This window comes from Amphiura filiformis, chromosome 8 (assembly GCF_039555335.1).
Source record: "Amphiura filiformis chromosome 8, Afil_fr2py, whole genome shotgun sequence".
NCBI lineage: Eukaryota > Metazoa > Echinodermata > Ophiuroidea > Amphilepidida > Amphiuridae > Amphiura > Amphiura filiformis.
The window spans coordinates 27,494,758-27,521,739 of record NC_092635.1 but is presented as its reverse complement, the minus strand read 5'-3'; the positions used below and the strand labels follow the sequence as shown (position 1 = coordinate 27,521,739).

The following is a 26,982-nucleotide window of genomic DNA, read 5'->3' as shown; positions in this document are numbered from 1 at the left end:
TACCCATATCAGGGACCGCCATTTACAAAATTTTTTTAATGTTTCCAGGACCTTGTATAACCCAATATTTAAATGTTAGTCAAATGTTTTGGCCAGGACCTTGTATAACCCAGTATTTAAATGTTATTAAAACGTTTTGACCAAAACCATAACACGTTTATAACACATGTTTGCTGGATAGGAACCAACCCCAGTCTGAATGTAGGTATAATGACCAGCAAATGATCCAGAAATGCATGTAAGGTAAGGTTGCCACATCATACCCATGTTTGTGCCTCATTGTAGCAATTCCAAATCATAGGCGTAGATCCGGGGGTACCCCCAATATTTTGCCAGGGGGATGGTCCATACAATCATTCCCCCAATGTTGAGACCTGTATATGGGTTTCTGACCAAATTAACCTTATATTTGGCCATTTTAGCCCTAAAATTTATCCCACTTCTGCACCATATTTCATCAGTTTAGCTTCAAAATGGTAAAATTGTTTGTGTGCTTCGCGCGCATTTGTTCAATAAACTTAGTCCGTCGCCAAAAAGTGCTGGATTCACTATATTTCAAAAAAAAAATTCCAGCCCCATCCCCCCCAATGTCAAAAAGAAATATACGCCACTGTTCCAAATGATCTATAGTATTTGGCAAGTCCTTTGACTACTTCCCCTGATGATTGTGTCAAAGAACTAGGTCACATGATACTATGCAGCCTTATCAACGAATAAGCTGCCAATGTGCATGATGACTTGATTTAATTAGCCAATCAAAACCCCACTTCCATGTTTATGCTATAAACAGCGCCAAATTGGCAGACCAATGAAGAACCTTGCCAAAAACTATAAAGCTTCAAAATATTATACCGTGTTTACTGTAACATGACTTGATTGACTTGACTTGTGTAGTGACTGCAACAAATCAGGACATTTACACATGATACACTTTTGTCATTTTAGGCAATAAAGAACATCCTGCTACCCCAACAATCATCATTATGTCATAACTACATGTATAGGGCGTGATCATGTTGTAAAAATGTTGCTTTCACTATCACACTCCCTCCCTCTCTTTCTCTCTCAATATGTGTCTGTCTCTCTGTGTCTCTTCCTCTCTAGCTCAGTCTCTCTTCACCTACCTCGCCAAACCGTAATAGTGGGGACATGGCCAAAAACTTTGCAAAAATTTGGTCCCCAGAACACGCTAACCATAGGTCCTAGAATTGTTTTATGTCACTAGTCGATAGGGCGCCCCCTATTTCTATATGCCATACACATTTCTCACCCCAATATATGCTTAAGAAGATGAGAGATCAAATACTCTCACATGTAGTGCGGACTAGTACCTTTCACCTACTTTCTGCAGCCATTTTGGATTGTCCCCACTTTATTTTAAAACTCCTATCACCATGCCTCTCTCTCTCTCTCTCTCTCTGCAACCTCTCTATGCACATAAAACAATGAGATACCTAAGGACCCCTACCTAATAGTCCCCACTCTGTAAAACACTGTCCTCACTTTGTAAAATTGTCCCCACTAACCCTGCAGTAAAAAGCACCTCACATGTCCCCACAATTATGGTTGGACAAGAGCTCCTTCTCTCCATAAGTTTTATTCTCTCCCTCATTTTCACTCACAATATGTCACTCTATCCTTCTCTGGCTCTGTCCCTGTCTGTCTGTCTCTTTATCTCTGTTCCTCTCATTATATTTCTCTTAGTTGTCTGTTGGTCTTCTCTTTCAGTGTCTCATTCCCTCTCTCTCTGTTGATATATATTTAGCTTTGACTCTGTCCCTATCTCTTTCTGTCTGTCTTTTTGTCTCTATGCCTCTCTTAGTCTTTTGTCTCATATCCGTTAGTTTCATTTGGTCTCTTTCAATATCTCCTTTCCCTCCCGCGAAACCATAAGAGTGGGGACATGGCCAAAAATTAGGTCCCCAGAACGCGCTTACTATAATTATGTCCTAGCATTATTTTGATGCCACTACTCGATAGAGCGCCCCCTATTTCTATTTGACATACCCCCTCTCTCACCCCAATATAATGCTTCCTTAAGTTGAGAGACCAAAATACTCTCAGACAAACTTGGGACATTTTTATTTTGTGTCCCCACTTTCTGAGTGAAAATCCTCTCTCTCACCTCCATACCCTACACCCTACACCCTCTCTCTCTCTGCACGTAAAACGACGAGATACATGGGGACCTCTTACCTATAGTCCCCACTCTTTAAAACAGCATTTTCTCACTTCTCTCAGCACACGTAATTATGGGGACTAACAAAAGTCCCCACTTTGTAAAAATGTCCCCACTTATACAGTGAAAAGCACCACATATGTCCCCACTATTACGGTTTGACGAGTTCTCTCTCTCTCTCTCTCTTTCTCAATATTCCTTGCTTCCTTGCCCCTTGGTTGTCGGTTCAAGGGTGTATCGGAAGATATGATAGGAAGTGTTTGAAATGCAGTCAGATAGTGACAACATTCTTGGGTATATCGGAAGATTTAATAGGAATTGTATGAGATGCACTCAGATAGTGACAACATTCAAGGGTATATCGGAAGATCTAATAGGAAGTGTTTGAGATGCAACAAGATGATGACAACATCTAGCTGTTAGATGGGGAAATGAGAAGGGATGTGTAGTGTTGAAGCCAATTATGTAATTATACAACGGCACGCAAACTTTTTTGATTTAAAAAAACAAACAAAACATGCTTGTTAATGTCAAGTAAATAATTTCTAAATCCCATTGGAATTTTTTGAGGGAAGAGTTACGTGGGCTATTCCACCTGAAATCCATACACCCCCTACGGAAGACATGACCTTAATGTGTAGATTTTAAATGGAGTCACCCATTCAGGTAACCCCATTTTCACTTTCCCTGTGTGGAAGATCAAGGTCATGTCTTCCATAGGGGGTGTATGGATTTCAGGTAACCCCATTTTCACTCTCCCTGTGTGGAAGATTAAGGTCATGTCTTCCATAGGGGGTGTATGGAATTTAACAGGAATGGCCCAATGGAAATGCAAATTAGATTTCAGTGGTGATATTTACAAATGCAGACATTTTTATTTTCTTTCAAATGATATGTTAGTTTTTTTTACAAACTTAATCTAACTATTGACACCCTACCTCCAACAAAAGCATATTTGTTTATAGGACATCATCAAACTTTTGGTTTGTTCCCTTAACAGAGAAGAAAATAGTGATACATAACGGTAACCACATACATGTCAGTCCACCCCTCGAAGGCATAGCGTCATAAGGGACGAGGAGCACAAGCCCACTCCAATCGATTTGAAATGATAGAAAATCCCATAGGAAAACTGCCGAAAAATGGTTTGTGCCCCTCTATCAGGCCCAGTGCCCCTACCCCCAATCATGGTCGGTGCCCCCAATAGGATGACTCAGACTACGCCACTAGTCCCTCTTTCTTCCTAGAAATAAGATATGAAACAACTCTTCCCTCCCCCCGAAAGGACATAACACGATATAAAAACTTGCCAACATTCTCCTTTAAACACAGAGCATGCAGATAAGATATGAAACAACTCTTCCCCCCGAAAGGACATAACACGATATAAAAACTTGCCAACGTATATTCTCCTTTAAACACAGAGAGAGCAAGCAGGAAACAGTTGCCAGAGAGTGTCAAAGGTGCTAAGGTATGATTTCAGGAAAGACAGTTGATGGAAAAGTTTACTGACGTTTCCTGTCATGGAGTGAGCTCAAACAAACTGCCTCAAGAGTTGAATGGCTGTACCATATATCAGAGCAAAGAATGAGAGGAAAAAATGGTAGCTTGTGAAATATACCTTGTTCACGAGTCTTTCCATCTTTTAAGATTTGGTTGTTGGTTTATTTCCTTTTTTATTTTTCTTCTCTTTCTTTCTTTCTTTCTTTCTTTCTTTCTTTCTTTCTTTCTTTCTTTCTTTCTTTCTTTCTTTCTTTCTTTCTTTCTTTCTTTCTTTCTTTCTTTCTGTCTTTCTTTCTTTCTGTCTGTCTGTCTGTCTGTCTGTCTGTCTGTCTGTCTGGGTGTATGATTTCAGGAAAGACAGTTGATGGAAAAGTTTACTGACGTTTCCTGTCATGGAGTGAGCTCAAACAAACTGCCTCAAGAGTTGAATGGCTGTACCATATATCAGAGCAAAGAATGAGAGGAAAAAATTGGTAGCTTGTGTAACATACCTTGTTCAGGAGTCTTTGCATCTTAAGATTTTGTTGTTGGTTTATTTCCTTTATTATTATTATTATTTCTTCTTCCTCCCTCCCTATACTCTTATTTTCTTTCTTGAAGTTCCTTCCTCCCTTCTTTCTCCTTTGATCTATCGTTCATCTTGTTCTTTTACCCTCTTTCCTGTGTTTCTTTTCTTTCCTTGAGTTCTCTGTATTCTTTCTTTCTATTCTTTTATAGGGGCAGCCCCCCCATGAAACGTCATGCCCCCCCCATGCTGGCTGCCCTGATATTTAAGATTTGTATGCCTTTGTTGTACTTTTTATCCCATTTTTTTTTACAATTTTTGTCGAATTTGTCCACCTCCTTGTTCCCACCTTCTGAAAAAGCCCTGGCTATATGCCACTGATCTAGGCAGGAGCAGGTTCAAACCTCAAATTGAATATTTTCTTTATCCATCAACCATACATGTAACTAGGTAGACTGCTTTGCATTCCTTTTTTAAACAACTCATACCATTACAGGCATAAAACACAACACATCCACATTGACTGCCTTGCCTTTTTCTCATGGATAGATACTGTAGCTGTTGGATCAGAACAGGATTGGTGGATTTTCCATGGTGGGATTAGATGGATGATAAATTTAAATGGTCTACTACAATAGACTAGTAACTAGGCTGCTCTGCTCTGTTCCTGGACTGAATCTGGAGTGCCTGTCACACTTTCTGTATTAAAGTTCACAAATTCAAATGTGCACCAACATCATGTAACAGCTCGGGAAATTAACACTTTTGGCCAATCATTATAAGGAGAAAAGGTCTTCATGACCTTATATTTGAGGGGAAATCACAGCTGTAAATCTTGTCCATTTTGCTCCTGTAATGCCCAATTGCCCATTTCACTTCCACATAGCTTTAGAAAAAAAGGAAACATTTCATTTCCATCCAAGGATGTGTGAATCATTTTAAGTCAAATTGGCAGGATACTTGAGGGGATTCTTGCAGGTTTTTTAAAGGTATCACATCAAAATCCACAACATGATCTCATCACCTCCCTTTGTGAATTACCTACTTTACTTAATTGTAATTTATAGGTGTTTTTTATTGTCAGGGTTTTAGCGTGGAAAAAAGTTTTAAACACCAACTTTTTTTCGCTGATAATGTGAAGTAGCCAAGTGGGTAGTTGGGTACAATCGCACATTTTAGGTCCAAACCGCAAATTTTAAGATTTGCCCAAAATAACAATTTTTCAAGTATTCATTCTCCAAAAAACCTGATGTTTTCACTGAAATCAAAGAATCCATAATGATCTGCAACGCAGTCCATGTTAAAAAAGTATAGAAAATAGGCTGTCGCAAAAATTTGCAAGAAAATATAGAAGAAAAACAGTAAAAAAATTTTAATATTGCATATATTTGAACTTTTTAGGGAGAAAAATTTTGTGCATTTTCAAAAACTGGTGCACACATTTTACTCTAAAAAATAGCGCATTTCCCTATGCTTACAACACAAGTTGTCTTTTTTTTAAACAGTTCTTGTTAGGCCTATTTTTGAATTTTCCCCTTGAAAAGTTGGTTTGCCCCTCTGGAAAAATCCTGGCTATACCATTGAGAGTGACAGGACAGGGCTGAGCCCTTAATAGTGTCATTTAACCCTACATGTACCTCCTTGAGGAACTAAAAGCAAACACATGATGTCCATAATTATTAAGGAGATGAGAGAATTGGTAGATAATTGAAAAGATAAAAATCAGCACTTCCGGCTTCCCTTCCTATTGACCGATGAAAGCAACTGACCATATACAATAAATTTCCTAGAATTGTTTTAAAAAAATGACCTGTGGCTTACATAAGGCATGGTTTGCAGAGATTCAGTATATTTAAGTAGTTCAAGAGGTTTGCAAGACTAGACCAGAGGTTTGTAAAGAGCATGAAGTGTGGGTGGCAGGTAGAATGGAAATTTTTTCTGGGTCACATAAAAAAATAATATTGTAAGGAGCTTGTATTGACTATGAACCTCCAGAAAAATTAATAAAAATTCCCTTTAAAAGGGAAAGCCAGCCTCAATGTAGAAGAGGTCTTGTAATTAGTTTTGGTCAATGTGAAAGGCATTTTTAGGATCACGGTTTACATCTATGTTACATGACAGTCCACCAAACCATCAACGATGAGAACTATACACTGAAACAGCAGAAAACATTAACTCCTAATCTCCTGTCAACTCTTTAATTCATTATTGTTCATTATTGTTAATTCATTATTGTTCTCCAAATTGTTCTGTTCTGGTTTTTTTTTTTTTTTTTTGCCCACGATATCTCAATTTCCAATTTTCTAATACCATAACTTACGAACTCAATATCTTCGCTTACGAATGTCTGATTTTTATTGGGGAAAACTGCGTTGTGGAGCAAAATAGCTCTTTATGTAAAAGCCTCAAAATTTATAAGCTGCCCAAAAGATGTCTGTTTTTGACATGATACGCCACATTTCTTAAAGACCCATTCAGTGATTCCAGCGCAAGAGTAAAAAATTAAAATTGAAGGATAAGTCATTCAAATTGTCATTTGGTGTTTTTAAAATGCCAACTTTGGCAAAAAAAACGAAGAAAACAGCAGTATGACGAAGTTGAAGCCCGCCATTCAAATACATGTAGCTAATTTATACACTGTCAGTATCTAAAAATACAGATTCGTATAATGTCTTATTTTGTCTCAAATAGGCCTACACGACTTTTGGCTGTACCATTCTTGAGGCAATGTTAGCACATCTATGTAATAACAAAGGTACCAAAATTTTGATGATTTTTACGATCGTCCGGATGAGCAAATCACTGAATGGACCTTTAATATTAATAATAGATAAGCTGCCTTTAAAAATATAATTAACAATGTTGAGAGTAGGAATTACCTTGCAAAATGTCTCAAAAATACAAGATGCCATGCAGTTAATATTCCGGTCTGAAACGATCAGACAATATTTTAAACATTAATAACATCATAAACCCAAATCGTGAAAAAAAATCACCCGGGCAGATTTTTGGCTATTTCTCCATTTACAATGATTTACGATCCTGCCCAAAAGTGTCTGCTTTCGATATATTAGTCACAAATACACTGCACTGACTGCAGGTTTTAGTTAATTCGTCATATAACATGATATAAACTCAATTTATTTATCTATCAGTGCATGTCAAATGGGGTACATTGTTCAATACTATAGGCCTACATGCATAAGTCATATATTTATAATAAAGAAGTTATTAAATTAATAAAGTAAGACAATTTATTTATCTATAAGTGCATGTCAAATGGGTACATTGTTCAATACTATAGGCCTACATGCATAAATTATGCCTATATTATAGCTAGGCCCTAAAAACTTTATTTTGCATCGGATTTTTCCCGTTGAAAAGACAAAACTAATGTTTATGATAATAACTATTTCATCAATAACATTTTGAGTCATTTTTATCCATAAAACGACACAGGATAGGATAGATAATTACTTTGACGTCAATATGGTTCATATGATGAGGATTTTGATTCTTAGATCTGTTATCAACATGATATCACACTGTTCAGTGGTCAAGGACCCCGGGTCAAGGACACTGAAATGACATAATTGGTGATGTAATTTTCTTCTACTGACCATGATGCTGTATATTGACTATTATTGTTACATTTAGGCCTTTACCTAGAACTTTTAAAGTCATAATTAATTCAAACATAACTTTGGTAATACTCACTCGTTTTCATTCGTTGAAACGGCAAAACATACTTACTTTTCCTTACAAATCGAATTACGATAATTTAAAAAAAATCCCACCACAAGAAAAAAAACAAAAAAGTCATTCCAATACCAATAAAATTTAATCTCTTGAGCAAACTGACCCCATCCCTGAAACAGGTACCAGCCCCGAATGGGCTGGCGAAAACAATTTTGATGTTCAGGGTAAATAACAAAGCAAAAAAAATTGTGAAATTTTTAATCGCCCTTTTTTCGTGAAGTTTTCTTATGAGCGTGTGGATATGATAGTTTGGAAAGTGACCAGTGGTGTAGAAGGGGCGGCTGGCCATCATGTGGTGGGATGCTGGCACCATAATATTTTAGATTTTTAGACCTGATTTGCTCATTTTGCCCTTTCAAACTTGATTTGCCCCTCTGGAAAAACCCTGGTGATCCTCGCTCATAGACATTGCTTTGGATTTTACCCCAAAGGAAGAAATCAACCCGGGAAGTGGTGTGAGGTCTGGTGATCTTGCAGGCCACTCCACAGACCCATCCTGTGGACGGATACATTTCTTTTCAAAAGTTAGGAGCCGATTGAAATAATTGTTTTGGTCTATTAAAGCTAACGAATAAAGGTTTCTTTACATACCAAAATATATTTCATCAACTTTTCAGAAATAGGAGAAAAAGAGGGTGCAATGGAGGTTCTGGATTTTTTGGGACACCCTGTACAATCAATTTCCAAGAATTGCTTTAGAAATTCAAAATGAGAGAGGGCAGTTAATGTACATGTGTACCTTACCAAAGCAGTCTAATTAAAGGATTGCAAAGAGCATGGAATATAATAAGTGACAGGTTGAATGGACAATTTTTCTGGGTCGCATAAAAAAATTCAAATTGTAAGGATCTTATATCGACTATGAACCACTGGGCTAAATAATAAAACTAACCAAAAAAACAATTTTGTAAGGTACATGCATTACATCAATTTTACAGAATTTCATTTCTTTATTTAAGAAATTCAGAAGAAAGTACATTTTCACGCATAAAATGCCAAAGGCAAGTGAGATGAATTCAAATATTCTTTAAAAAAAGTGCGGTTGTCGACTTTCAGCAATAGGATAAAATTCTGTTCTATGAGGGGATACACTTTCCAAGTAAGGTCAGGCAGTCAGATTTTTTTCTGAAGGAGGCTAAATGAGCCTAACAAATCACAGAAAGCTTGAAAATTTAAAAAAAAAATCTGAAAATTTTCAGTCAAAATTAATCAACTTCAGCCAAAATAATGGGTGTTTTACTTGCATACAACTACTCAAATCCCCAAAATGCTAAATATGGGTCGGTCAGGCCCAAAGGGGATATTTTTTTCTTCATATTGTCAGGCATGTCAAGAAAGACATGACATATTGAACTATAGTGCAATAAGTTCCTGAACATCATTGCAATGAGACTTTGCATGTTGACCCCCCCCCCCCACACACACACACATGAATGTTAAGGGGCTGTGCAATAATTATGAGCCCTGGGTAAAATTGGGGGGGCAAGAAATTTTTGCTGAGCCGAAAGGGGGAAAGCAATTTTTGGCCAGCCGAGAGGGGTGGGGGGGGGGGCCAAGCAATTTGGGCACACATTCATGGGGCGCCTTTAAATAAAACGCTCTAAAAAGGCTCAGGAAAACAGTACGGATACGCTTTAATATGCAAATTCCTGCTTGATGCGCTCGCAACATATATCTAAACCATTTAAGGTTTGAAAATTGGGATCACAAAAATTTGGCATGTCTTGGGGAGATTTTTTGCCAGGCCAAGAGGGGGGCAAGCAATTTTGGGCAGGCCGTTTGGAAATTTTACCTCCTCCCCCCCCCCCCCACCCCCCCACCCCCGAGGCTCAAAATTATTGCACAGCAAAATAAATTGCTATACTGAGGAAAATCCCCATGGTAGTCCAATGATTTTCAATTTCAATTCTTACAGGTATTTTTAATGATTTATTGCAAATTGACCAGAAAACTCGGCTATATATGCACACGCAACTACTGTATTTGAATATCGCATGATTAAGTGCTTTGTAAGGGGTTGTGCAATAATTATGAGCCCGGGAGAGGGGTAAAATTTCCAAACGGCTCGCCGAAAATTGCTTCTCCCCCCACCTCTTGGCCTGCTAAAAATCGTGGATGTCGGCTATTTAATTTTTAAGTGTAAATGAAAGACAAAGTTAAAATTGTATTTCGTTTAAAAAAAATATAATATTACAGGGATTGAGCAGAGTTTTAAGGTGTGCGAGTGTGATCGCACTCCATCAATCGCCTGTCCGAATGCAATTTATAGCACACCTCAATTGCTAATCATGTTACAGAGTGCAATTTAATAGCTGACCTGACAACCCACCTTAACATTTCCAGAAGTGTGATTTATAGCACGCCTGTTATTTTCAAAACTCAATGCCTGATATTATACAGATGAAATCACACAAATTGAGAAGTGACGTTTATGAACAGTTATTTGTCGAATATTATGAAAAGTTGAAAACCTACAAATTTTTCTTGGAATTTGGAATATGTTTTTTCACAATATAAGTTTTTCACAATACCTTAAAAATAACTGATGCATACTAACCTTATTCAAAATTTTCATTCTCAGAATCTTTCAGTATTTGTCTTTGTATGTTTTCTTTTCTTGTTTCTTTATACTTTTCACTGAAATACAGAAACTGAATCATTTGATGTTCAATATTTTGAAAATATATGTGACTAATGAGTGAAATAGAAGCCATAGCTTCCATTTGTGGTGTGATCAAGCAAAATCAGTCTGAAGTCGGGCATATTCAATTTCCAGTTTTTTACATGATTGTATAAAGCATTTGCAAAGCTACATTTTGCAGAAAACCCCATTGAAATTGAACATTTAGTTCCAAAGATATAAACAGTTGAAGTGTTTCCAAAAACAACACGCAACAAAAGAAACTATGGTCTTTGTTTGACTAAATCTGAAAATGAATATATCCGACCCCGACTGATTTTGCTTGATCACATCACATTTGACTAAATTAGTCTTCCATGTCAGGTTGTCAGCCTTATTTTGGGAAGTGGCTTTTGAGGGAATATCAGAAGTAAAAGAACACTCAAAAACAGTACTAAATTGTGTATCATTTGAACACACTTTGGCTAGTGTTTGTTTGTTGGGTGTTTGTTTGTTTATTTGCATTTTTTAATTCAGATTTGTAGGTTACAACAGTGTGGTCTTTGTAAAATCCTTTTGGGGTATTTTTAAATACATGTTAAAACATGTTCAGTGGCATATCAGGGTCAGTTTTCTGAGGGAGCAAAGATAATAATTTCTTGGTGAACATCATTTTGGTCCTGTGTTACAATGACATCACAAATGTTCAAATTGATGCTATTTTAGCCCAAAATAAAGGTGAAATGTAGTGTTTACTGGGACAATTTTCCCCTCTGTTGCATATTGACATGTTGGAATATGTGGCAATCGTGCAAGTCTTGACAGCTGTAAAAAATTAAACTTGGAACCCTTTACAACTCAAACAAACACATAGGGCAGCCTTAAAATAAAACACCCATATAAGAGAAACAAGATGAAAGGCAAAAGAAGCCATATGTCAAGAAAATATTTCTTAAAGCCATATTGTAACATTTCTATGAAAATGTATTAATATTTCTTTTTAACAGAATGTTAGATAATTCTGTCAGATATGCTCCCTTTTAATTTTAAAGCCGAACAACTGAGGTACAGTAAATGTCGCCAATGCATGTCACTCTGTCGATCGTGACTGAAGTTGATCCTATTGATGTGTTATGGCCATCCTGTATGCCATACAGTGTTATCAACTAATATTTCAATCATATGAATTATATGATGGGACACATTGGTTTTTTTAAATATCTGATTTTGTCACAAATGCAGCACCTAAAGGGATGATTTTGCAGGTTATGTTCATTAATGTACATTGCTATCGTGTAATAAATATTCCTTTAAAAAAGGAATGGGGCCCAGTGGGAGCGTAAAATGCAACCGTTTGAATACTGAACATTTATTTCTTGAAAACAATTGTAACATTAGCATAGTAAACAAAGAAAGATTATGAAATACAAGGCATTATATTACAGTGGAGAGGTGTAAAATGGTACTGCATTGGATGCAAGAGGATTGGTTACCAGGTTACCATTTCCGTTACTATTGTTAGGCAATCATGGTATACTGTGTTGGGGAGGGGGTTGTTGGAGCAGAATTATTCTATTTAGAATAAAGCTTTGTATATTGAATTCTTATGGATTGTTTTCCAAACAGGAGTATTTATATCTAATGAGTGACTGCATTGGTGAAGAATGATTGTTATTTAGTGACTTTTTATTTATTCAATACTGAAAAAGATATGAATATAAAATTTAGATAACATTATTTTTACTTCGAAACAGCAATGAAGATGAAGTTTAAGTTAACATTAACAATGGCCTGGGGGCCGGAACACGATGGAGAACAATAAGAAATGAACCCAATTGAATAGAAGTTTGACACTTATAACACTAAATGATGTCTTTTTTGTGTGTATTTGCAGTGCCATTGAAGTACCAGCTGAAGAGATGCTCGACGATCAAACCCCAACTCCACGGAGTGCAGCCAAGGCCATTTCTGCAGAAGATGAGGATGATCAAGATGATGTTGAGATCAGTGAAGAAGAGAATGACAATGAGCCCAATGTGATGATATGGTTAGATGAGGACCCATTGCTGGATTAGCACATAAGAGATCAAATTGTAAACTGTTGAATTTTATTGCTGTATGGCTGGTGTATGAAGTGGATGGATCAAAAGACCCAGGGTTCTATTCCCTGCAGTCAGTACATGATGGATGGTGATGCAGCTTTACGTATTACATAATGGGCGAGAAACAGACCAAAATATGATCAAAATGTCCAGGGTTCAATTCCTAGCAGTCAGTGCATGATGAATGGTCATGCAGCTGTATGTATTACATAATGGGCGAGAAACAGACCAAAATATGATCAAAAGGACCAGGGTTCAATTCTCTGCAGTCAGTGCATGATGAATGGTCATGCAGCTGTACATATTGCATAATGGACGAGAAACAGACCAAAATATGATCAAAAGGACCAGGGTTCAATTCTCTGCAGTCAGTGCATGATGAATGGTGATGCAGCTGTATGTATTACATAATGGGCAAGAAACAGACCAAAATATGATCAAAAGGACCAGGGTTCAATTCCTAGCAGTCAGTGCATGATGAATGGTGATGCCGCTGTACGTATTGCATAATGATCAAAAGGACTAGGGTTCAATTCTCTGCGGTCAGTGCATCATGAATGGTGATGCCGCTATACGAATATATAGATAACGGGTAAGATATAGACCAAAATGTGATCAAAAAGCAGCGGGTTCAACTCCCTGCAGCATGCAGTCAGTGCTTAATGGATGATGTTGGAGCAGTACATGTACGAAACATGTGAGAAACAGACCAAAATATGATTAAAAGAACCAGGGTTCTATTCCCTGCAGTTAGCGCTTGAGGGATACATGAATATTATTATGAACACATTACATAGATTTATGTAATTTTGCACATTATCAAATTAGCATCTACCATAAAGCATCCAAATTGGATTTTGATTATTTTATCATTTATTATGTTTTGGATCCAATATTTTCACACACTTGGATTCATCAAAGCATAATAATTGTAAAAAATTATTTTAAAAAAAAAATTTAATTTATTAATTTTTTCGGTTTTGTAGTATCCCTAGCTAGTACCTACAGCTATATGCTAGGATCAGTCATTGTTGACTTACTAAAAAAAATTGCATGATTGTTTGTGTTTTTACGGTAATATGAAAAGTGATAATTTGAATTTATAACACAAACTTGAACAATCATGCAATTTTTTTAGTAAGTCATCCATGAATGATCCTAGCATATAGCTGTGGGTCCAGGGACACTGCAAAACCGGAAAAATAAATACATTTTTTTCATTTTTTTTTTAAATTCGAGTATAGCCTCGACTCAGTACGGTACTTGCTTTATGCTTACTCATGCCTTTTCATAGATAGGAAATGTCAACATACTGTGCAATCTCATCCTGGATTAGAGTGGATGCTAGAATAATCCATTTTGGTGGGAAATGTTGGGCAGAAACGGATTAAACTTTATATATTGACCAGAAGATAGTGCACACAGTTCTCACATCCATTGCTTTAATGTCATACGCTATGTTAAAGTAGGGTCAAGTTAATCAAAGCAAATGCCAGGTATTGAGAAAATCATAGAACTCTTTTTTCAAATATTGGAGTAGATGTCTAGATAGTCTTATTTGTTGAGAAATATCAGACATATCAGATTCGGGCTTGACCATCACTATGGCCCACAATGGCCTCATCCCAGTGACATAGTTCAATAACCTCAATCAAGCAACCATAGTGCAAAATATGACCTCAATTGCAGAGTATGAGTTTTTGTTCCCAAATTTTCAAAGGTCATTCAATGAATGTACAAATGTATTGGGGTTAAAGAACTGCCCCTGATAGATGAGCATGTTGTGGATCCTAGTGCATGTTGATTTGCTGAACTGAAGGTGGTACCAGGGGCATCGCTAGACCAATATGATTCGGGGGGTGTACAGCATGGCGCTCAAGAATCTGAAAAAAAGTGGAGGGGGGGGGTAAGGGTAAAAAAAAATGTCAACAATATTTTTTAAATTAGTAACTATATAACATTAACAATAGGCCTATTATGTAACGACAGCACAATTTTGTAATGCAATAATCTTTTATATGACTTTTTGCAGACAATCAAATAGCTTTCACTACATTTGCCGACAATCACATGGTTTTGACGACAACGGTCAATTTTTGCTGACAAAATTGTGCATTGGGGGGTGTCACACCCCCATACCCCTCCCCCTTCTAGCGACGCCCCTGGGTGGTACTTATTTCATATTATGTAATGTTCATATTAGAGGAAGCAGTAGCTCAAGTTATTTACATATAATATGCATAATCTTGTGGATTCAGTCATTTACAGGATGATTGTGAACTTAATGCTCTGCATGCTGCCCATATAAGAAGTCCCAAGTTTTGAGATATTGTCTCAAAATATCAAGAGCTATCTCAAGAACCACTGAACCAATACTAGGCTTGTTTGTACTCATTTTAATATACTTTTCATGCTGATTCCAAATTTGGTCATGAAAATTCTCATTTCTGAAATTGTTGACTTTAAAAAAAAAATTGAAACTTGTCGTCTGCAGTCGACACCCGCGTTCATCCCTGAACAAAGATTCATGTAAAAAGGGTCATTTCAAGATCAAAGCTCTGTCTGTATTGTAACATGTGTATCTAAAACAAGCAAATTTGAGAAAAATGGTACCTTGCTCAATAAATCATATGTATATAATATATTAAGGTTGAATTGAGAAAAAAATTGTATGAAATCAATTAAACTTTCTGACCTTGTGAGTTTAAGTGTTTTTGTTGTTAAAAAATCAGGGATTTGTATCTCAAATCCTTGCTATAAGGCAGAGAAAAATTTATAATTTTACTTGCTTAGGGAGTAAGATTGTGCCAATACCGTAAATAGTCGATAGTTGCTTACTATCGAGGGCTTTTGAAAACATGAAATTGTGCCGAATTCTGGCGCTTTGCCAACTGAGTTAATGGGGTTGAGACACAAAATTGCAGGTTTACTTGTTCGTAAATAAACTATGTGTGTCAATAATTTGCTCCAAACCCTTTATACTTTGTGGATGGGGCTCTTCATGTTTGCATGTTTCAAAAGCGCTTGATAGTAAGCACGTATGCTAACTATCGAGTTTTTACAGTACTTGTTTAAGGGTGCATTTTCAGATCAATGCTTATACATGTTTATAGGATACTCTTTTGAAAGTCCATGTTCAGTAAAGCCAAATTAAAAAAAGGTTTGTCTCAAAGCGCCTGTGCACATTTCTGTCTGTTAGTCACACCTAAATTGTCAAAAAGCAATTTGATTTTTTTAATTTTCACCATTTAAAACATGAAAGAAGGCTGTTGTTTGATACGATATAAACTTAAATAATGAAGAAGGAGGCGGCCTATATGCTTTACCCTAGCAGGGCGTTGAGATTGCCCGAGTACCGACTGTGAACTCAGGTAGTACAATGGTTAGACTCTGGTAATCCAGCTTCCGGGGTTCAATCCCGCAGTTCAATCCCCGCTGAGTCCTGATTTTTTCTCTCTCAACATTTTCATATGTCAGTTTGCTCGAGCCCCAAACATCATATAAACCACTGACATTTCTTCAATGCATCTTATAAAAAGCTTGCCACCCATGCAGTAGTTTCAGGTACAATTTATTGTCTCTTGCACACTAAATATTATATTAAACACCAGTGTGATGTGATAAAGTGGTTTTTAATATGCAAGTTGTGTCAGCAATGATTTAAATATTATTTCATATGATATTTTACACACACAAAATTGTTTAAAAACACATTACGCATTTTCAATATCGGGGAGCTTTGAGACAAACTTATTTTTAAAATGTAACCTAAATTGAAAAAGAAACAACAAAGAAGATCAAACTATTTAAAAACATCAATCTAGCTTGATACTATAGTACCATATTAAATTGAAATCATAAACTAAACATATATAAGTACCATATTTATTACATTAACTGCCTATATACCCCAATAATACCCACTTAGCAACTTGTAAAATGTGATATTATTAACCACCCATGCATAAAGTTTTTAAGCTTATATCATAGCTCGCTCATTGTTATTTCGCCAAAAAATGCTCAAGATTAATATCCGGTGACAATTCCATTGAAGATGCATAACATGTCTGCTTCCATCCATTTTCATCATGTCCCAATGCACCAATGGGCATATCTTTAGTGATTTTCAAGTAACAAAATTGCAGACGACGTTGTTATGCATAACTCAATGACAATCAACATTAATGAAACAGAAATATTACTAACAGCTGCCTGGTGACGATGGACAACAGGTTTTTTAAAACATTGCGGGGTATGTGAAAATAAGCGCCCACCTAAAATGACTTCCTTGTGCCCTGAGCACTTGGAACGAATATGGTACCTTTTATAAAGTTTTATCACTTTTTACTGCCAGTTGTAGAACATTGAAGAAGATCTTGTTATTTTAAATATTTCAAATAAAAATGAATAATATTGCATGGTATATACACATTGACAATCTCCTGCATTCTTGTTTGCCAAATATCTGCATGAAATTATATATTGTGCAAAGAAGCTTTTATCATTCATGTCCCCACTCATTTTGTAACTTGTGTATAATAATAGGTAAAGAATGGTGTGTATCTGTACAGGGATATTTATTATTATTAAGGCGAGTTGGGGTAGTGCCTGAGCTAGAGGTGTTTTTACTCAGATATTGAGAAAAATGAAGCCCATGCACATACGGATAGGTATGGAATATGTGAGTTCCAAAGGCTCATTTCAATGGGTTTTATTTTCCCCCCTTGTGCATGATTCTCATTGGAAGGGGGTAAATTGCAAAAACTTTTGTTTTTACCTATTATTTGTCATAACTCAATAACTGCAATACATATGAAAATATAAATGTGATCTGCAGAAATAAACTGATTATTAAATTAAACCAAATAACCAAAATTGAAGAAATAAGACCTGAAGGCTGCAACTCATCATAATGAAGAGAACAAAGAATATTAGGCAGAAGCAGGATTCAAATCATCAATTTCTGGATTGCAAATCCAGTGCTCTACCATCTGAGCTGTCCAGCCCTAAGATGGATGGCGATCCGGGAATTTCCAATCCCTTACCTACCTTACTTAAGGTTAGCAACTATTTTAAACTGTTGGGATTTGGTAGTTCACAGCATCTTGCGAATGGTATTGAGCTTTGGCAAAAATTGCATTGATCATTTCATAGCAAGTGTGTAGAAAATTCAAATATCATAGATATACTTTTGTAGGTCCTGTGGTTCTTGAGTCCTGGGCAATATATTGTTTAAATTTAATATTCGTTATTTTGTGTACATTCCTTAAGGCCAAACAAATAATTGTTTGGTTGCCCTTCCAAGACAAAAAGTTTGAATGGTTGGTGGGTTGATCCTTTTTTTTTTGCATGGGCTTTTCCTCAATTTTTCATCCTTTTTGAAAAGGCTGGTATTGACAAATGCTTGAACATTTTACGGTAAAAAATTATTTGTTTTTGGACTGAATTTAAATGGAAATACTTCATGTTTTCAATCAAATATGCATTTTTATTTTTTAAACACTCATTTTATTTATTAAAAAAAATAAAATGAGTGTATAACAAAATATAAAATGTCCTTGATACTGTCAACATTTAAGGTTACTTTTAAAAAAGTGATTGACCCTAGAATTTTTTTTTTTTTTTTTTTTGGTTGGTCTCAGAGGGCAACAAAACAATTTTGTTTTGGCCTTATACTAAAGCCAAGTAAGCTTTCAAGTCATTGCAATTTGCAGTTTAACGTTTGAGGAAATAGTGTGTTTGATATTTTTAAGATAAATTTATATGAAAGTTATGTATATAAAAGCACTGGATATGTTATAAAGAATAGAAATTTGTGTAACAGGTTTGAGTGGATGACTGATGCTATAGATAATATGTTTTACTTGTATTTATTCATAGTTTCTTGATAAGAATTGATTATATTATTTGATTTGTACAGGTTTGTGTTAGCAAACATGGTGTTTATTAGTTGGTGCTATATGCTGTGCATTTTTAAGTCAATCTTTTGTACTATGTAGGATTTTTTCAGTTTTTTTTGTTTTAATTGTGTCTCTGCCACAGAAATAGATAAAGAAGAATGTACTCACCACTATCTTCATACAGCATGGGGTTGTTTGTGATCTCACTAATAATCACTGTATATGATTGACTATACTTTGATCAGCTCGTAATCGGCGGGCCTTGAACATCATGGATTAATATCAATATGTTTAATTTTGAGCATTGTCTTCTGGTATCTTGCCAGAAGCATCACAAGTTATTCATTGAAGTCATAATACTTCGCCTACATTCTTTAACACACAAAATATAGACCATTCAGGTCAACTATATCACTTTTCGGTGTAGTGGTAAAAACCTAACAATTCTGGCCGATTACGAGCTGATCAAAGTATAGGCCTAATTTAATACACTTCAGGGGAGCACATAAGCAAGCCTTGAAATAAGCTGACTGGAACCAGGAGCAATTTTGTTTTTGAACATTGCTCCTGGTTCACTGGAATTTTACAAGAATTAGGAGCAATTTTTGAAGAAACAAGAGCGAATTTCAAGTAGTGCAAAAATTTAAATCCTTTTCTGCATATACAATACAGTTTACCAACCAGCACTACTACATCAAGTGCAAAACTGCAACCAGGAGCAATTTGTTTTAGAAATTGCTCCTGGTCCAGGAGCAATTGGTGGCTTTACAAGGGCATTGCTCCTGCACCTGCTTATATCAAGGCTTGCACGTAAGTGTGTGTTATGATGTTTTGTCATAAGATTTGACACAATTTTTTTTTTCTGTAAGGACCAGAATTCCCCCATTCTCCTCCAAACAGTAATGTTATACAGGGTGGTATTATGTGTCTAAATTCTCCTTTATCTACTTCTTTGGTTTGGGCCACTATTTTTGTGATTTTTGGGATAAAAAAAATTTCTGACCACTAAAAAGTGGCAAATCCAATTTCACATAGCAATACTGTAAAGCATGATATTTTTACAGCATCAAACATTTTTCGCGTTTTAGAGATAACTCATATGTTTCTACAACATGAGATTTTTACAAATTTTACATTTAGGAAGAAAAAGTATTTGTGATCATTTCATGCTTTACAGTATGCAGAATTAGAGTCAAGCCTATTTTTTAAAGCTTAAAACAAGTTTGTTTGTTGTTTGCCTGAAAACTGAAATGTGCATGAAAATAACCATTTTACTGATTTTTTCAAGTAAAATAGCCAAACGCAGTACAACTGCTCTATAAGTTGAAATATATGTAGCCAATGGGAAACAAATGTCTTTTTAGCTTTAATCTTATCTGTGATACTGTAGACCTATTAAATACTTTTTAGGGCTTTGTAATTGGTGAAAATAATTCAGTTTTTGCGCTCGGCAATAAAGTCCCAACTTACCAGTGGCATAGCCGGAGGGGCAAATGGGGCTGCTGTCCCCTGTGAGAAGTCTCCCCCACTTGCTCACTTGTGAGATGCTGGCCACCTGATATTTAAGATTTTTACGCTTTTTTGTACTTTTTAGCCCATTTTTGACCATATTTATCAAAAATTTCCCCCCTTGCCTTGCCCCCCCCCCCCTTGCTCACCCTCTGAAAAAATGCTGGCTATGCCACTGCAACTCATGCATGTGTAAATTCACAGTGTGCATAGTGTTGTGCTACACTGCGTTCACATCATCCTAATGATTCTACAAGAATCCACAATATTATGAGTCTTCACTAATTATAAGCCAAACATAGGTGCAATAGAAAGCAGGTGATGCACTTTGATGTCTGAGATCAACTTGACTTTGTTGTGTCTCACCTCATGACTAAGTCATAATATGGCTCAATGCCATCAATCATTAAAGTTTGGTATTAAAGACATTGGGTAATTGTAAGAAATTATCCTGCTCCTCAATGTGTTGCTCTTTGAAGCCATTTGACTGGACTCAGTGGTATGGTATTAAAGAAATAAGAAATTGTGGTTTATATATTATAAACCTATAATGAAGCCAGCCCAAGTAAGATTAAAAGGGCATTTCATGATCCACAGCCTCATCCCCACACTTTTCTCATAAAAGTTGAGATTTTTATACCACTGGAAACCTCTGGCTTCATAATGTTTATGTACCAAAAGTTTCTTGCAGATTAATTCGTTTAGCCAAAAATATCGCCAAATTTGAATTTCGTTCTGCCGTGTCATACACATAATCATGCATAACTCGCAAACGCAAAATCGGAATAAACTGAAATTTTGGGAATAAGCTTTTTTTACTGAAAAATGTCATAAAAAGAGGATGCTAGGATCACAAAATCCTCCTTCAAGTTTGTAAGAGCAACTTCAGATTTATGCATTGGCATGCTTTTGGGGCTTGTCCCTGGGATTCTGAACCCTCTGGGTAGCCCGGTGGGGTAGCCTGTTTTAGGGGCATGCCCATGATATGTGCCCCTCTTCTATAGTTTAATCAGTACCTATTTTTATACCATAAAATGTAAACAATCTGATAATTAAATGCTTTATAAAAATATATAGTTTATTTTGTTCTTGGTTATTTGTTTTGCTTTTAAATCAAATGCCACTGAAAATTTGTTTCAGCGACAGCAGTTTCTGTGTGTTTTGTTAACTTTCTCTTTTTAATTAAAGAACAGGTTAAGCAGAGTATTTGTAGAATCTATACATAACTTAATTGAAACATGCTCTTAATATACTGCTTTTGAGTATAGTGCAGTCATTGTGTAAAAAAAATCTCCCCAGTTGGAATGTGGGTGTGTGAATACACACACACACACCCCCACTTGGCAGCATTTTCAAGATGGGGGGGGGGGGGGGCACACTGACAATTGGGGCCACACAACATACACTTCCAATTTTGTTCTGCCAAACTGAGAATATATGTGTTTTGCGCAATATAAGTTCATGTATAAGTAGCTCATTAACTTGCCATTTTGCTAGGAAAGCAGTTCTTGATTGACCATGCATACATCACTTGGCTACATCACTTCTGTAGAGATAGGTAGGCCTATTGAATAATAACATGAATAATGTGCCACACTTACCAATTCTTACTGAAAAGGAAACTCTTTTATATGTTTTACCCTTATGTAAAGTGTCCTTTTTTTTATTACAGTTTCTAGTTTCAACAAATTATTCTACCTATCAATAAGGAAGGCCTTCCATACGAGAAGACAATTGTCAGTGTCCCCATATACCCACCTGCCAAACATTGTCTTTTGAGAGGCTCAAGAGCAATTGCTCCTCTGCAGCTCCTCTTAAAATTAAATGGACGTAGAAGAGTGATTTATAGCGCCATGACCACAGGTCCAAAACAGCTCCTGTAAAGCTTTTCTTGAGGGAGGCCAGAGGAGCATTTTACAGCTCTTTATCAAATTTCAAAAGACAATGTCTGACCTACACTCCATATCAAGAGCATTTTGTTTAACTTAAGTTATAGATTTTGTCAGACCATGAAGGTACCTCCAGCTGCTTATATTAATGTGTCGAGAAGGACTATATTAATGTCCATACCGTCAGACGGTGTGGACATGGTCATTCTCGACGTAAAATAATATAAATAATACCATTGATTTGATCAAGTCCCTGTCATAATTGTGTATCATTAATGATTTCATAATTTAATATTGTGGCAATAAATAGATTGTTCTTAATATAATAAAAAATGAAACGTTTTAAGCTTGTGCCTTTTTACTTGCGTGTGGTTCATAGATTTCAGATTCAAATTGATTGAAAAGCCAATTCGCAGCTTAAATAAGAGCTGAATTACATTATTAAATACATGTAAAAATATAAAACATCAATCTAGAAAGCATCCAAATACATTGTAAAAACATGATAAAACATTGATTGGTGCAAGTGAATCAAGTCAAGGATATTCTTATCATAAGGATTAAAAATGTATAGTTTGACCTACCTACGGCGTATCGTTCTGAAGTTATAAGCCCAAAGGTTAAATTTGAAGATCCATAGGGGCAAAAAATACAGAACAAATGCTCCAATTTTGATGAAAATGATCCCAAATTGTTGGTACTGTTATCACAATACTTTTAAAGAATTATAGTTATCATCTACCCTGTAACGACTCGTTGCTAGGTAACCGTTCTTGGAAATCAATAGGACTCAAAGCATTAATTTATTTTGGTGTGTTACCTAGGTAACGAGTCATTCTAGAAAGCCCAAACTATTCTTTATTACAATTGTTATCACAGACAGACCAATAATATTTGAGACCATTTTCATCAAAATTGGAGCATTTGTTTCTGTTTTAATCCCTTTGAAGTTAATTTTCGACCTTTTTGTTCATAACGGGTTTGGACAAAATAGGCCCTATGACCAGCTTTTAATTTGAACTCCTGTTTAACTTTAACCGTGGATATCTCGAATTGCCCATGTGTGACAATTTTACACCCCTCGGAATCTTGTACACGGCACATAGAACATCAACAAAGAAAAAGTGCATGTGTGTGTGTGGGGGGGGCTGTTAAAATGTATTCACCACATTTTTAAATATTAAAGAATTAGAGGTGTTACACCCCTCGATTACCGGCCCCCACCTCCTCGACTCCTCAAGCGATGGCCCTGTTGGCGACCAAAAAGGTATAGTTAGGCCTACATTGGTTTTCAATCATTTTCCGCCCATTTTAATTAATAATTCTTCTGACCGCCCCTTCAGCCCCGCTCTTTTTTCTTTAATAATTCTTCTTGCCGTCCCTTCATCTTCCGCCGCCCCTTCTGTTTTGCCGTCCCCTGCTTTTACCCCCGGGGGGCTGGTGCCCCCAAAGCCACCACCAAAATACTCGCATGATCACCCAGCAAACAAAAGGTTATAAAAGGTTGTCAGAAAATGTTTAAATGTCGGGTTATATAATGGGTATATTAAGGGTATAAAACGTTTTCATAACATTAAAAAAACATTTTTGATAATCTACTGCCCAACAAACACAAAACGTTTCACAGAAAACGTTTAAATGTCGGGTTATATAAAAGGTATAAAAACGTTTTAATAACATTTCAAAAACATTTTTGAAAACTTGATACAAAACATTCTAAACAGAATGTTATTTTGGGGTTGAAAAAATATTTTGCAAAAATGTTTGCCAAAAATACTTGCAATAACATTTTAAAAACGTTTTCATGACCTTTATATAACCCGACATTTTAATGTTATGAAAATGTTTTTACACCAAAAACCAAAATATAACTTATTTAAAACGTTTTTGTGTTTGCTGGGCAGTGCTGCTGTTTCCCCTGTGCCCTTCTCAGTCTCTTTAAGAAATCTTGTTTTGTTATGCTGGTTTCATACTACCCTGCCGCTGAGCGGCGTGGCGCACGCGCATTGCAGACAAACTAGTAAACTGTACACATAGATTACTAATCTGTACACAGTTTACTAATCTGTACACACAGTTTACTAATCACACAGTTCACTAATATATACACATAGTTTACTAATCTACTCACAGTTTACTAATCTGTGCACACAGTTTACTAATCTGTACACGCAGTTTACTAATCTGTACACACAGTTTACTCATCTGTACACACAGTTTACTAATCTGTACACGCAGTTTACTAATCTGTACACGCAGTTTACTAATCACACAGTTCACTAATATGTACACATAGTTTACTAATCTACTCGCAGTTTACTAATCTGTGCACACAGTTTACTAATCTGTACACGCAGTTTACTAATCTGTACACACAGTTTACTCATCTATACACAGTTTACTAATCTGTACACGCAGTTTACTAATCTGTACTCACAGTTTACTAATCTGTACACAGGTACTATTATAGGTGTCACGGTACGCACAGATTAGTAAACTAAAACTATGTGCGAACGGATTATTAAACTGCGAACGGATTGGTAAACACTGTATGCGGATCAGTAAACGATGCGAACGGATTATTAAACTGCGAACGGATTGGTAAACACTGTATGCGGATCAGTAAACGATGCGAACGGATTATTAAACTGCTGACGGATTATTAAACAGTGCGCACCGATCAGTAAACGATGCGAATGGATTAGTAGACTGTACGGACGGATTCGTAAACAGTGCGCACCGATCAGTAAACGATGCGAACGGATTAATAAACTGTACAGACGGATTTGTAAACTGCTTACAAATCAGTAAATTGTGCCAACGGATTAGTAAACGGTACGCACATATTATAAAACTGTTCACACAGATGAGTAAACTTTGAGCACATGTTAATAGACTGTTCGCGCAGATTAGTAAACCACAGTTTACTTTAGCACGGATTAGTAAATTGCGCACAGATTAGTTAACTGTACGCACAGATTTTTAAAAACTGTATGTCCCTTTGTCGAACTTTGTCAAATTACATTTGAACATATCCTACTTTAGATGGCAAGCATTATTATTAGATACATACAGTTATTAAACTGCTTTGATGAACGACGTTATTTGCACAATTATCTGCGTCAAACGTCAGGAAATGAAACATGCAGAAATAAAACTACCTCTCTGGGACCAAGTATGTACTAACGCTAATTCTTGAAGTAGAACAAACACCTGAAGAAAGGTTTACATAACCTATTTTTGGTTTTACATAACGAAGTTAAACGAACAATAAACATTTTCCTGTCTTCCCAAAAATCCCAGAGGATTAGGAGAAAGAGCGACGCGTTGCAGATTTCAGATGCATTGTGTGTAACTGGCATTAAAAATGTAAATATTTTGTCTGAATAGAGAAGATTGAAGGGCGCACCATTTGATTTTCAGGGAAGGAGTATGGGAGTTTTTGAAGAAAAAACTATCGCCCACTATTGAGACGAAAAAAATATCCCCCACTCAACTTTGTTTAGTTAAGATATATACATATAAATTGGGGAAAAAATCGCCGCCTTCGGTGGCGCAAAAAAGTCATCGCCTTCGGCAGCGGAAAAAAACCCGCCTAACACAAAAATCCCATGCCCCCGAACAGTCACGAACAAAAAGTAATATATCATATTTGCCTGAATTTTAGTATTCATCTTCAAATCGTCTAATCCCTATAGTCAAAACAGCACATTGAACTTTAAAACAATAATTAGAAGTGAATGGGGGTGTCACTTTTTACATCATTCATGTTTTAAGCAACTTCAGTAAGAATTATTAATTAACTGTTTTAAAATCTTTTAAAGATTTCCCAGCAGCCAATAGCTGCATCTTTTAGCCCGGATTTAAATTTCGTTCCTTTCTTGGGTTTTCGATCACCGTTTCTTTAATTCTCAACTGATTTCAATAAATAATGTCTTCAATTAGAGCTAAAGCGTACAGTCATTGGTTGCTTATGTTGACAAGTTTGTCTTTGTCTAGGATATGAAGGGATAAACATAACTGGTACCTTAATTCTTTTGCTGGTCTGTATTTAGTTATATAAGTTTCACCATCAGTCCTAAGTTTCACCACAATTTTCATTTTTGCTTGTCATCCTATTTCCTGTTTGACGTGTGCAAAAGCGGAAAGGATGATTACAGTTAGAATCCCTCCAGAAATGTGTACTGGCAATCTGCCACTTAAGATGATATATTTTATATACTCATAATTTCTTGAGCCATACATACACTGCCTTAACATGTTGAAGGAAACAGTTCATTCCTTGTAGGAAAGGTGCAATTTGTACATCCTCATCACTGCAATTAAAAATACTTGATGGTGCCTTTTGCCATCCCCCCCCCCCCAGTTTTAAAAGTGTAGGACCAGTGGCGTAGCCAGCCGGGGTGCCCCTAGACTTCTCCGTAGTCCGTATCGCCATCGTACATATACTCTAAATCGCGACTTGTATTAATTTGTGCACAATTGATAGCTTTTCCACATCTGATCTTTTCAGCGACCCTATCCCTCTGTCTGTTAGCTCCCCCTTAAGTGTATATATACGCGCAGTGCTTTCGGACGCGTTCATTTTTTTTGTGAGTTGATGCATTTATATTTGCTTTTTGGTGATAAAAATAGCAAAAATCATGGAATTTTTTCTCGTGTACGTTATAGGTTAATTATAAGTGCGTATCACTTGTTGCTCGCGAAATTGTACAAAATAATGCACTTGTACTTAGTCTTTGTCAAAGACTACTCGCTATCAAGGGGTGAGCGATCAGCGAACAACTTGTGCTGACTGAGATGTTGATGCGTTTAATGCACATCGTCCGCCCCCCCCCCCCCATTTGGGGCTCGTGCAATAGACGCATCAACATCTCAGTACGCGTGCATTATTTTGTACAATTTCACTTTCAAGAAGTGATATACGCATTTATTAAACTATAATTGTGACATTTTTTAAAAGCCCGTTCAGTTGAGGACATGGTTATTACTGTGTACATGCTATCTACTGAAGAT

General features: G+C 36.3%; 1 protein-coding gene across 1 annotated transcript in view; it reads left to right on the top strand.

Annotated features, from left to right (window-relative positions):
- The window catches only part of LOC140158892 (cytosolic carboxypeptidase 1-like), an 87,591-nt gene extending 74,404 nt beyond the window's left edge, over positions 1-13,187 (top strand). Inside the window, exon 22 of the mRNA XM_072182159.1 lies at positions 12,461-13,187. Coding sequence (XP_072038260.1) covers positions 12,461-12,641 — 181 coding nt within the window. The 3' untranslated portion in view covers positions 12,642-13,187. The remainder of the gene's footprint in view (positions 1-12,460) is intronic.
- Positions 13,188-26,982: the final 13,795 nt, after the last annotated feature.